Source organism: Pollachius pollachius (assembly GCF_949987615.1).
Source record: "Pollachius pollachius genome assembly, chromosome: 12".
Lineage (NCBI taxonomy): Eukaryota > Metazoa > Chordata > Actinopteri > Gadiformes > Gadidae > Pollachius > Pollachius pollachius.
Genome location: NC_136945.1, coordinates 22,296,605 through 22,311,150, shown reverse-complemented (window position 1 = coordinate 22,311,150; position 14,546 = coordinate 22,296,605). Strand labels below are relative to the sequence as shown.

General features: G+C 50.6%; 1 protein-coding gene across 1 annotated transcript in view; it reads right to left on the bottom strand.

Annotated features, from left to right (window-relative positions):
* Positions 1-9,899: 9,899 nt before the first annotated feature.
* Positions 9,900-14,546, bottom strand: part of gdf5 (growth differentiation factor 5) — a 9,606-nt gene continuing 4,959 nt past the window's right edge. Inside the window, exon 2 of the mRNA XM_079747516.1 lies at positions 9,900-12,832. Within this exon, the coding sequence (XP_079603642.1) occupies positions 11,772-12,832 (1,061 nt within the window). The 3' untranslated portion in view covers positions 9,900-11,771. The remainder of the gene's footprint in view (positions 12,833-14,546) is intronic.

The following is a 14,546-nucleotide window of genomic DNA, read 5'->3' as shown; positions in this document are numbered from 1 at the left end:
CACACGCGCGCCTGTGTAGCTTCACATGTGTGTGTACCGGTGTGTGTGTGTGTGTGTGTGAGTTTGTTAGTATGTGAACATGTGTAAGAGGAGTGTGTGTGTGTGTGTGTATCTGTGTGTTTGTGGGTGTGTGTGTGTGTGTATATGTGTGCATCGGTGTGTGAGTGTGTTATTATGCTAACATGTGTAAGAGGAGTGTGTGTGTGTGTATACCGGTGTGTGTGTGTGCGTGTGCGTGTATACCGGTGTGTGTGTGTGTGTGTGTGTTTGTGAGTGTGTGAGTGTGTGAGTATGTGAACATGTGTGTACTAGACAGCTCCGACTGTCGACCCAGACACCCCTCGGCACTTGGTTTTGGTTCGATCCAAAGCTGCTTCCCAGTGCTGACCCACGGCCAATCAGCAGGCTGGAATAATATGCTGGGGGGGGGGAGATAATGCACCATTTTGCAGACGCACATCAGCCACACAAAATCTGTGGGCAGATACCTACACCTACTCTGCCTGCCCTATGGAGTAACATTTATAACAATTATAATTAGAACTGTGAGAGCACAGGAACCAGAATCAAATTTCTTGCATGTTTATTCATTCTCGGCCAATAAAGCTGATTCTGATTCTGATAAACACACACACACACACACACACACACACCTACACACACACACACACACACACACACACACACACACTCAAACTCACAATCACGCACATGGGATACAAAGTTCAAAGCCGGAAGGTTCCTCTGAAGTGAATGTGGTTTCGGTCAGACATGTACAAGTACTGACTTATGCACACAAATGTATTCAAACAGGTCACAAGGAATCATCTTGAACTACTGTAGACAGTCTGGGTCTTTCTAATCAGACTGACAAGCCTTTTGGAAGCATGAAAGTCCTCATTTAAATAATCTCAACGTCAAAATACTACAACCCCCAAGAGATGAGATCACATGGAAACGGGCCAATCTACACCGAAGCCCAAGAAGACACAGGGCGGAGTTTAAACACCGTCAGCCACAGGTGGGCCCCTGGCCAGAGGCGGAGGCCCTCTTGTGGACAGGTGAGGGCATTGCCAGGATCAGAACCACTTTCCAAGAGGTGGTACGATAAAAGGACGCAAAAACATCTGCAATTGTAAGGGCAGCATCTGGACACAATAATGTGTCCAGTAGGGAAAGGTATGGATAATATGTGTTTTGTAGGGTATTCGTTCGGGCTGTGTACATGTATGCCATTGGAACTGCATACATTAGTACAGTACAGAACCCTTTTTAGTCAGGATCCCTTCGGCGATGGGAATATATAGCTTGAACAACCGAGGGGAAATGAGCACGGCAGCAATAGCTCCTTTCACCCTCACGGAGAACGTTCCTATCTACATGTATTTCACAATCTATTGTAAGTGGAAGGATCTGCCAAAGTTCTGAGTGATTCAGATTTTCGGAATATTCTGGAATGGATTATTGATTGTGATGAGGATACTCCAGATTCTTTCTTTGAAGCATCTGCACTCACAACTGTTTTCTGTGCATATGTATATGACTCATATCACGGCCTAGCAGCATTGATTGCTTTGAACACCTAATTGGGATCTGCATTTTGTCGAAGGCCTTGCCAAAATTAAAGCACACAATCGAAAGCCCAAATCACGAGAGATAAACCAATACTGTAATAGAGACCAACACATGTGGCTGTAACATGAAAAGCAAATACCTGTAATATCACATTTCAAGATTGTTTTGACATCTTTGGAACAGTCTAAAATATATTTGAGCCACAGTGAGCCAAATTCCACAGGTGTTTAAAATGTTTAGCGTATTGTAACGTGATTCTTTTCTGTTTGGCAGCCATTCAAAGGGCGCTTGTTTGGGTGACAGATTAATTGGGAACATTGTTATCTCTTCTCCAACACACCTGCTCTCCGTAGTCCTCATAACCACTCTGGGTGCATCCAAACCTGAACTTAAAACAACAAGAACAATGTGTCTTTGATGCTGATAGGACCTGTACGATTTGGAATATAAACTAAAATGGGCCTGTTGTGGGAACACAAAATATAGTTTGAAGGGGTGATATCATACTTCTTCGAATTTTCCCTTTGCTTTAGATGTTATATGATGTATGCATACATGTTTTACTCCTGCTAAGATAGAAAAATCTAAGTCAGAGCCAGGGGGAGTATTGACGCCCACTGAGAACGCCCCTCAATAAGTGTGTGAAACAGCTGGTTTGTGCTCAAACTTTACTTCCATAACAGTGTGACGTCAGACTGTGCAGTGGGCGGTGCTCAAGTGCAGAAGACGCGCCTCCCGTGTCAATGTATATTCTATATATATGTATATTATAAGTGAAAGCATTATGTATAAGTGAATGTATCTTTAAAAGATGTGCGATTTAGACCGAATGAAGCAGAGATGTTGATGGGTGTACACAGTGTATACCTTAATTAAAATATGGGATGATACTTCAGTAAAAGCGGTCATGGAGTGCTTCACTGCTCACGCTGTTTGTGTGTGGTTTATAGGCACACAGTGTTCCCAGTTCCATGTTGGGTCAGCTCAAGTGAGTTAGTCATTTATTGAGGCCTGATTCTGTTTCTGTCCCAGGGTGTGACCCGGGAACTGATCTGATTTCCCAAGCTGGCTCTGCCCACGCTTACTGCCTACCTGAGCAGGTAATCAGGTCATGGGTAGGTTGGCTTTTGGATAGAGCCGGCGGGGGCAGGAGGGACACTGTGTTGTGACCGTGAAACGTGACTGTGAACGTGGCCGTGCGCATCAGGGATAGTGTAATACTTCCTTTTCTACCCATTGGTCTTCGATTCCCCTCCCAGTCCGTCATGTACTTCAGTCGGTCCAGGAAGCCCATTGGCTGAAACATGGGGAGTATGTCCAATGAGAGCCGACCGGAGATGATTGACACTCAGTAGATGTAATAAACGTAATGGCAGCTACTCAAAATCTACAGCCGTGTGATCTTTGAAAACAGACACTGGGCATGCTCCGAGTATCCAACACACACACACAAACTAATAAAGACATAGCTGCACTTAAAACACACTCTTCGACGCAACATCCTCACAAACACACAACTAAGCAAAAGTCCCTCGGAAAAGTTTTGGGTTCGAGGCCCCAGCATTCCCCTGTTCACCACTCCCTGACGACACGTATCAAACACAAACTCACGATATGTTGGACAACAGGGAACGGCCTTAGGATGAAGGTCAGCTCATAAACGAGTCGGGGAGAGGGCGGCGGGCGTGGTCGAGGGATCGTCTGTACGTTGATTAGCTCGCGAAGTGTCCAAACAGAGACACACACACACAGCTCCACAACACAACACGACACGCACACTGCACACTGCACACAGGTTGCACGAGCCAGCTGGGAAGAAGGTGTCATAGTCGGAGGCCAGATGAAACCTCCCTCCTCTCTCTGAGTGTCTCTTGGCGCCGCGGAACATTCCTGCAGAACATCTGTCGAGGAAATCCAAGAGCACATTTACTAAATGTTAACCACCGGTCAGCATCAGGGAGCCAGATCTGATAGGGGAGCGCACACGGCCCACAAAAACACACTCACAGACACACACTACATACACACGCTTACAGACACACACGCAGCACACATACGCCCAGACACTACACACACAGCACACATACACAGACGCACACGCACCCCACATACACACACTTAAGACACACGCTCAGACGCCAGGCATACACACGCTTACAGACACACACCCCACATACACACACTTACAGACACACACCCCACATACACACACCTACAGACACACACCCCACATACACACACCTACAGACACACAGACACACACACACACACAGATACACACACACACAGACACACATACACACGCTTACAGACACACACCCCACATACACACACCTACAGACACACAGACACACACACACAGATACACACACACAGACACACCTACACACACTTACAGACACACACCCCACATACACACACTTACAGACACACACACACAGACACACACACAGATACACACACACAGACACACCTACACACACTTACAGACACACACCCCACATACACACACTTACAGACACATACAGCACACGTACACAGACACACCTAACAAGAACACATCCATACAGACACAGGCACACACCACGCACACACACCCACATACACACAGACACCACACACACACACAAACACATACACACCACGTTCACACCCACAAACACACACACACCACACACAGCACAAACACATACACACCACATTTGTACACACACACACCATCCACACATATACATACTGTCCTTCACACATTTAGAACCACACAATAGACAAAAAGATACACCCCACACACATATACATTCAACAGGTCATGTATGAATCTGTTTTGTGCACATTAACGTGTGTTAGTATAGAGGAGTGAATCATGTTACTGTAATGAGATTACGGTACTGCACTGTAATCACAAGGTAGAAATATCTGATCTACTACCGCCCCCAAGATCTTTAATTGCAAATTTGTAAATCGACTATAAAGGTGTGTGTGTGTGTGTGTGTGTTTGTGTGTGTTTTCAATTGTGTCTTTGTGCATGCTCCTATATCACTTTGAGCTGAGTGTGTGAGTGTGTGTGTGTGTGTGTTTGTGTGTGTGAGAGTCTTTATGCTGTCAGTGTGTGCTGTGTGTGTGTCTGTGTTTCTGGCACATTAACAAGTGGTGTTTCGGCCACACACACAAATCCCAAATACCAACTGAAACACAACCACACACCCCGACAACACAATTTCTGGTCTCAAACCTTTTCCCCAAATCATCATTGTTGAATTGGGCGGGGGGGGGCATTAAAGTTGTGTTCAATGATGTTGAACAGCGTTGAGCAGGACTCCATTCCGGGGCATATGCTTCTGTTTACGACGGGGGGGGCAGCACAATAGCCCCCTTCAGCCCCCCGCCCGGCCACAAACAGCACCCGGGAAACCCGAGCCCAGAACCAGCCGTGGTTCTGCTTTAGTGCACATATTTGGGGAAGGGGTGGGGGTGGATGAGATGGGTGTGGGTTAGGGGATGGGGGGGTTCTGGAGAGTTCACTCAGACATAATCTGATTATGGGTTCGGTGGGCCGAGTTCCAGCAGTTTCATTGGCGGGGCCATCGGGAAGTATGAAATATATGTTTTTATGTTATGTACGGTATATGCGGGTAGTGGGTTTAATGCTCCCTGTTTAGGGAGAGGTTGTTAGGGAAAACCTTTCCCGATAGCTTTCCTTCAGAGGGATCCCCGCGGACTTCGTCCTGAACGCCGGGGATCCGGTCTGTGTGGAGGGATCGTCGACCGTGGTCTGACAATGTGTGTGGGAGTTTAATTCTGTTTTGAAATGATGGTTTCACTGTACATTCACCGTGCATTGTTTGTGATGCTGTTGGTGGTAAGTAAAGTCAAAATAAAGAGATACCCCCCCTACCACAGAAGAAGCTAGTAGTCTGTCAACATGGTAGAATCCAGGCTCTATCAATAGTCCCCTTAGACCCCAGTTGATGTTTGATTTGGCGAGTCACCCGCTTACAATAAGCAGCATTGGCCGGCCGCTATGGATTTTAGAAACGCTATTTTTGCAACTTTCTTGTCGCTGAGCCAACGTATCTGAAAAAAACCTTGCATGTACAAACTGTAGCTGGCGCTGAAGCTCTGTCTGATTCAGACTTTCCTACAACAGCACCAGAAACAAACCTACGAGCCTTTGTAGGTTTGTTGTGTTGGCTTTCTCCTCCCAAGTAACCTCCTTTTCCACGGCTTGAGAGACAAAAAAAATGGTTAATTTCCCCATTATGTTTCATTTCCTGTCAAGCGAACACACTTTTTCACCGTCATAAATCATGGGAAATATCAGTCACCATAAATCATACGGGAAGATTTACATCAGCTGCTGATCCAACAACGTGAGGCCGTCCCACTGCCTAATGTGTGGAAATGTGTGATAATTAAAAGCAGGCCCTACTCTCATTTTACCTCTCTCTCCCCTCTCTCCCCCTTGCACTCTCATTCTCCCTCTCCCTCCCCCCTTTCCTATTTTATCCCTCTCCTTCCTATTTTCTCACTCCCTCCCTCGCTACCTCCCACTGTCTCTCTGAAACTCCTTTTTATCACTCCTGTTATCTTCCTCTTCTCTTTCTGCTCATCTCTCTACGTCCCTCTCACTCTTTCTCTTTATCTCCCTCCTTATTCATCTCGTTTCTCTCTCCTTTCCTCTCCTGCAACATTTTCCTCTCTCTCTCTCTCTCTCTCTCTCTCTGTCTCTCTCTCTCCCCCCCTTTCTCTCTCTCTCTCTCCCCCCCCCCCCCCCCCTCTCTCTCTCTCTCTCTCTCTCTCACTCTGTCTCCCATCTCTCTCTGGGGAACAGTGTTTCCCAATCTCTCTCTCTAACTCCGCCCCTCCCTCGGTCGCCCTTTCCCCGGCTGCTCTCTCTCTCCTGTCCCCCGATGGGCCCGGCCGAACGAGACCCCTCTGCTCCCGGAGCCGCGCGGGGGGGGGGGGAGGGGAGGGGCTCGACCCGGAGCTGCTGAGCCCAGACTGTGAGGACCTGGCATGGTTCAGCCCCCCCCCACGGTGACCTCATCGCACCCCGGTGGCTTAAGACGCAGGTGTGAGCGCTTCCAAGACACGCTCCCGGAGATAATGTTACACCGCCTGCGAATCCTCCTTCAATCAATCATCAATCACCAAACCCCTCACTGTCTGCCGGCCGACCTTTGACCCGCTAATGAGCCTGGCTAACAGCGGGGGGGATCAGAGGTTGAAGCGCTCCTTCAGGGCTTGTGGTTCTCTGAGTGTAACCCTCGTGTACCCGGGGTTCTGCTCTGCAGCGTCATGCTTGAGGAAACACCTGGATCAGCCCTAACATGTGTGAGGAACATGCTACCTCCACACAGGAACCGACCTCAATGAAAACCACATGAGGTCGCTCTGCTACACGCTGGTTACTTAATGAGTGCTTCCTTTGTGTTTGGTTGAGTGATTACTAAACCGGGGATCTGGAAAGGTAACTCGGTATGTGAGGACAGAACTTCGGACGTGTGCGGACATTATTGTGAAATTGAATCACCTACACCTGATTGGATTGCCTCAGTCCAGTCCCACCCTGATCCAACCTGTTTCTATCTTCCTGACACGTTACAGATGCAGGATATAAAGCGGTCTGCTTTCTTTTCCGATAGAGCGGGATGACACCCGGGTGAGATCAGACACGATCATCACACGCTCCAGCAGGTACATCCAGCTCTGTTATTCTCTCCATTCAACGTGCGTCACGCTAACTCCAACAAGACACGCAGACCCGCCATCCGCTGACCTGAGCTCAGATGAGTCAGTCGAGGTCATGAGCTCTGATGGACCGGGGCGATGGTGATGGGAACAGGTAGCAGCACCCCATCTAGCAGACAGCTCTCCTCTCTAGGGGAGCACCCAGACAGCAGACCCCCTGAGGTCAGCACCCAGACAGGTGCGCTGCGACGTCCACCTGGTGCGCTACGTGCGAGCGAGCTGCTGCTCTCTGGCGGTGCCGGTGGTGGTGGTGGTGGTGGTGGAGGTGGTGGTGTTGGTGGAGGTGGTGGTGGTGGTGGTGGTGGAGGTGGAGGTGGTGGTGGTGGTGGTGGTGGTGGAGGAGGTGGTGTTGGTGGAGGTGGTGGTGGAGGTGGTGGTGGAGGTGTTGTTGGTGGAGGTGGTGGTGGTGGCGGTGGTGGTGGTGACGGTGGTGGTGGTGGAGGTGAAGGTGGTGTTGGTGGAGGTGGTGGTGGTGGTGGTGGTGTTGGTGGAGGTGGTGGTGGAAGAGGAGGTGGTGGTGGTGGTGGAGGAGGAGGTGGTGTTGGTGGAGGTGGTGGAGGTGGAGGTGTTGTTGGTGGAGGTGGTGGAGGAGGTGGTGGAGGTGGTGGTGGTGGTGGTGATGTTGGTGGAGGTGGTGGTGGAGGTGGTGGTGGCAGTGGTGGTGGTGGTGGTGATGTTGGTGGAGGTGGTGGAGGTGGTGGTGGTGGAGGTGATGGAGGAGGAGGTGGTGCTGGTGGTGGTGGTGGTGGTGGAGGTGGTGGTGGTGGTGGAGGTGTTGTTGGTGGAGGTGGTGGTGGAGGTGTTGTTGGTGGAGGTGGTGGAGGTGTGTTGACGTTTCCAAGCCCCCTCTGGAGGTCTCTCTCCGTGTGTCCCTCGGGCCCCAGAGCGTCCCCCTCTGACGACCCTCACGCCACGCGGCCCCACAACTTCAAACCAGCAGCTCGATTCTTTCAAGTTGTTTCTCGTTGATTTTTTTCCAGTATTTTCTCAGCCGTTGTGAGCGCCGTCTGCCCGGTCCGCCTGGGGGCGGGGGGGGCAATACCACTGGAATGCCTCAGCTCTGATTAAAGGAAATGGTTACATCACTCCGTCTCCAAGAGAAACAAGCCCCCCCCGCGGTTGCCGCAGATGGCTCGGCCCAATGGATGAGGGGGGGGGGGGGGGGCAGACCGGACAGGTGCGCTTGGTTCTGTGTGTGGACCGGGAGGTGGGGTGGGCGGGCAGTGGAAACCCGTTTCCACTGCTGTGTGAGTTCCGTGGCGTCGGTGGAACCCCCGGTTCCTCGGCTCTGCTCGGCGGGTTCTGCTGGACCGTCCCGGACGGGAGTGTCTTCTCCCTCGACCCTCGGGCAGAAAGGCTCTGGGTTCGACCCCGTCCACATGCCCGAAGTCCCCCTGTAGCCATCTTTAGGAAGATGCCCTCACCCCTTGCTGCTAGATATCCCCTATAAGCCTCTTTGGTCAACAGCATCCGCTACATGAGTAAATAGCCCAAAGTATGGAGGGAGGGCTGTCTTTGTAGAGGGCGGCCACATCCCGAAAAGCGTCTTCTTAACCAGATTATATCTCTCTGGAAGGATTGACGAGCGTTTCTGAGCTGATTGGACACGCTTTAGGGCCCTAAGGAAGGCTGCCCAGTCGATCGTTTAGTTACAGAGCGCCTCAACTGAGAACAGACGCCGCACCAGTCCCTGACATGCAGAGCAGCCATCATGGATTACACAGAATATGCATAGCTAATACATCCCACCGTGATCCTCACGCACCACTCACACCTGAGAGCAATTAAGGATCCCGGACCGGGATCACATGTTTCCTCCCTTTGGAAGGGAATCCATGCAAACTCCACACAGACTGCGAGATGGCAGTTGGCCCATCGCCTGGTAACCTTTAGCCACTCCAGGAGCCCGGCGAAGCGCGGACTGAAACATCCACAAACAGTTAGTAAGGGGGAACTGTTTGTAGCATTGCGAGTGAAGAGGATAGGCTAGCCATAACGTCCTGGCAGTTTTACGGCTCACTAAATCAGGAGAGAGAGGCGCAGGGTAGTCTTCTAGTGGTTAGGGAGTTTGAGTAGAAGCCAGGAGGTTCTGTTTTGGACCCCGATATCTGCAGGCAAGATGGTTGTAACTCCATCGTGCCCCTGGATTTCATGTATCTTCAACTGTAGTTTCCTTTTGGAAAAGTGTCTTATAAAATGACTTAATAGTTTGCTCGCATCTTTCAGGAGAACATTAGCTTGGAGCGGCCAGGATCAATAGTACTATCTTATCTTCTATCAACAATAGCTCATTTAGCTTGACAGATAAATGTTTCTGCACTCTTTGGTTTGCGAGATACATGCTGGGTTATAAGGTCTCGAGTCCATCACTGCATTGTATAATGTGGGTCTTTTCCCTTCATGTGATGAATAAAACCTGTTCCACTGGACATGGGAAATGTGTGAAATATTGTTTAAAAAAAGTGCTGATCACAAACCTAAACAACAGATCCAACTGGTGTTCATTTTTTAATTTAATCAACATCCATTTGTAATGACATAACAAACTTTACATAATCCCATAGAATCCTCCCCTCGATATATAAAAAGTCTTTAAAAATGTACACATAGTCATATTTGCTCAATAGTCTGTACCCTATTCAAGAGGAATCTACGCACGCAATCATCTGTTCGGAATTTGGGTTTGTTGCGTTTTTTGGACCGATTTTGGAAAGCTGAATTGAAGTATGTCTTTCATTTAACGAATTTCAATCCAAATCACTTTTAAATATTTAATTTACGGTTAACCAAGAGGTATTCATAAGCAGTTTCAGACATGCAAATAGCGGCTAGGTTCTTCAACTGACAAAATGATCTGTTATGCTACCAAAGCTATTTAAGATGCTCCAGTACCTCCTTTTCGCTCTCTGAATAACCAATCCATTAGTCACGCGTAAACCATCTCAACATAGCATGGTAGCATTATCACATCATCTCCCTTGGAAATGGCTTGGCAGCATACGATGACACACTTCTAAACGGTGCATTCTTGGAATAAATCGAGATATTTGGCTTGGGAAGGAAATACAAATACCCTCTGTAGTTTAGTCTAGTGGGGTGGTGAGAAGATGGGTCATCTCCATCCAGGCCTGGGAGATGGTTCCTGATCATTAATCAGCCGTGTGTGTGTGTGTGTGTGTGTGTGTGTGTGTGTGTGTGTGTTCGTTATCGGGGTACATGCTGTGCTATTTTCCGCTCGTGGAGAGCAGGTCAGACGAGCACTCCATCACGGCCGCTCTGTATTTACACAGCTCAGATTCCTCTCGTGCTTGACGTGGAGATAACAACGTCTCGTTCAGGCGACCTCGGTGCAGACAACGCGGACACCGGCCTTTAGTGCAGATTCCCACAACGCAGTGTTTACCGCTGATTCTGAAGTACCTTACTCAAGTCCGAGTGTTCCTTAGCGTCCCTGTAAGGAGGGATCCCTCCTCAGTGTTCCCTCTTGACGGTTCCTCTCTCTGGGTTTTGGGGAGTTTTCCCGTCGTCTGTATGATGTAGGCCTAGGACGCACTTTGCGACTTGAAGTGGGATTTAAGGCAAAATATGAAGAAAATTGACGTAACTCAAAGGCTGGGAGGACAACGAGTGCTGGAAGTATTATTTACTCTAATATTGTTTACCAAAATCTTATTTTACACATTAATAGAAACACAAATCAAATTCAAAGATGACCAAACAACAGCACAAAACATACAGAACAATATCATCAGTTACAAGTATTTTACAGTTTTCCGGTCACTTTGCTGCATACAACAAAACACTCTGTTCAGAAATGTCTGATGTCGATAAAGTTATGTTTGAAGTGTCAGTCGGATGAAGAATGGCAAGAACGCCATGGAGAGCTGGGAGTCCGCCGTGAGCCAAAGCTTGCAGCGTTCTGCCTGCCGCTGGTTCAGCTCAGCTTACATTCTTGTTCGCTTTTTCGCTCGGCAGTGCCAAGCTGAAGTGAAGAGTGAACACACTGGTTAATGTCTGCTCAGTGTTCGGGTTGCTTTGGTCTTGAACAAAGTATTTTCTTCATCCTTAGATTCTGTACATCCCCTTCTCATTGTGTGCTTTGTTTCGTTTTCATCTGTAACCTCATGCCTCACACCACATACCTAAAAAAAACCCTCAATCTTCTATTCCCTGTCTCGCCCCTGTCTCTCTCTCATGGCTCACACCTTCTCTGTCTCTGCTTTCCCAACGAGACCCACCGGTGATTGACAATACAAGGTCCCGCCCTCCTGCTCCTTAAGAGTTCCTGCGATTGGTCAATCGGCCAGACTACAGCATAGACACAGCTATCAAACTCACCCTTCACATCCTCCTCCTGAAACCTCTCTCCATCCATCCCCCCTTTTCCCTTCCTTTCTCTGTTCCTACTTGCCCACGCCCCCCGCCTCACAGGGCCCCAGGCGCGGCTACCTGCAGCCGCAGGTCTCCACCACCATGTCCTCGTACTGCTTGTACACCACGTTGTTGGCCGAGTCGATGTACAGGATGCTGATGGGGCTGAGCCGCGTGGGGACGCAGCAGGTGGGCGGCGTGGACTCGGGGTCCATGGAGTTCATGAGCGTCTGGATGATGGCGTGGTTGGTGGGCTCCAGGTGCGAGCGGATGGGGAAGTCGCAGACGCCGTCGCAGTGGAAGGCCTCGTACTCCAGCGGCGCGATGATCCAGTCGTCCCAGCCCATCTCCTTGAAGTTGACGTGCAGCTGCCGCCGGTGGCAGCGCGGGCGGGCCAGCGGCTTCCCGGCGGCGGGGTGCTGCTGGAGCTGCGGCGGCGGCGGCGGCGGTCCCGGCGGCGGCGGTCCCGGCGGCGGCGGCGGTGGATGGTGCTGATGCTGCTGCTGTTGCCCGTGGTGATGCTGCGGGGGCTTCTTGCCGCCCCGGGCCGCGGGGGCGCGGCGCGTGCGGCGCTGCGTGAAGAGGTACTCGAACACGGTCTTGTTGTCGTGGCCGGAGCGCGCCTTGATCTCGTTGTAGAACAGCTCGTGCTTCTGGGTGCGCCCCGACGCCAGGAAGAAGGCCTTCTCCTTCGTGGTCCGCCCGGGCCGCGAGAAGCCCAGCCCCCGCAGGTCCAGGGGCCGGCCCCCCCGCTGCTCCAGAACCTCCAGCTCAAAGCAGAGGGTGGAGGAGGAGGAGGAGGAGGAGGAGGAGGAGGAGGCCTGCTGGCTCCGGGAGCCCTTGAACACCTTCCAGATGTCGAACACCTCCCAGCGGCTGCTGGTCCCTCCCGCCCCCCTCCCTCCCCCCGAGGGCAGGTCCTCCAGCGTCCGGGTCTGGAGGAGGGCGGGCTTCTGTTTACCTGAGGCGCAGGTGTACAGCCTCAGGAAGGGAGCCCCTCCCCCCGGGGCCCGGCGGGGCTCCAGGAGGCGGGGCTTCCTCAGGACGCGTAGCTCCGCCCCCAGCAGGCTGTCCCGCTCCAGGGAGCTGATGTTGAAGACGTACTTCTGCCTCCGCAGGGGGGGGCCCCGCTCGTCTGGGGGGAGAGGGAGGACGAAACAAACACACCGTGAGTACACAAGATACACAATGAATACACACCCACAGATACACCGTGAGTACACAACCATGAGTACACACCCACAGATACACCGTGAGTACACAACCATGAATACACACCCACAGATACACCATGAGTACACAAACACAGATACGCCATAAATACACAACCATGAGAACACACCCACAGATACACCATGAGTACACAAACACAGATACACCATAAATACACAACCATGAGTACACACCCACAGATACACCATGAGTACACACCCACAGATACACCATGAGTACACAACCATGAATAAACAACCACAGATACACCATGAATACGCAACAATGAATTCACAACCAGGGATACACCGTAGTAACACAACCATGGATTCACCATGAATACAAAGGAAAGAACACACAACAAACAAACCACACAACAGCACCAACAGCCACTGCAACAGCCACAAGCCCCGACACAAATACACCACCGGACAAACAGCACCGCACACATCACAAAGAAAAACAGGAAAACCACAACAGCACAACAACGAAAACGTATTTACAGCCTCTTACTTCCCGTGTTCTCCTTCCCATTACCTCGCTTTTGTTTTTACCGTTGTTGTTTCTCTTTCTTATATACGCACACGTCGACATACAGTACTACACACATCTATGTACAATCAAATGTATCAAACACTTGGACTTGACATGCAGGTAAACCAGTCAACCCAAAATAAAATACAATCATCTCCTCTCTTTCCCTCTCTCCCCCTCTCTCTTGCTTTCTCCCCTGTCTCTCCCTCCTCTCTCTCCCCTCTCTCCCCTCTCTCTCTCCCCTGTCTCTCCCTGCTCACTCCCCTCTCTCCCCTCTCTCCCCTCTCTCCCTCCTCTCTCCCCTCTCTCTCTCTCCCTCTCTCCCCCTCTCCCCCTCTCTCTCCCTCCTCTCTCCCCTCTCTCCCCTCTCTCCCCTCTCTCTCTCTCTCCCTCTCTCCCCCTCTCCCTCACTCTCCCCTCTCTCTCTCCCTCTCTCCCCTGTCTCTCCCTTCTCTCTTGCCCCCGCCTCTGTCTCCCACATTAGTTCAATGATAAGCCCAAACAAAGACAAATCCAACCAACCAAAAACACACACAGGCAATGTCAAAACAAATCTCATATGAAGCTGTTACAACACAGGTACCAATTTCACACAGGCACACACACACACACACACACACACACACACACACACACACACACACACACACACACTCTCTCTCCCACGCTGTCTCTCTCTACCTGATATACACACAGACACACATCCAATTTACACACACACACACACACACACACACACACACACACACACACACACACACACACACACACACACACACACACACACACACACACACACACACACACACACACAGACATATACACACTCCAACACTCACGCACATACACACACACAAAGACACACATACACGCCGTGCTTCCTTGCCAAGTGGCAGGCCTGTGTTGAGCGGTACATTAGAAGCAGACTGAGAGACCGCATCAGAGTGAAGACAGACGCGCTGCTCAGGACCTGCAGCACCCTCGTGGACACCCCAGAGCTTCACACGGACCCCCCCACAGGGACCAACCAGACCCACACACAGGGACCAACCAGACCCACACACAGGGACCAACCAGACCCACACACACAGGACCAACCAGAC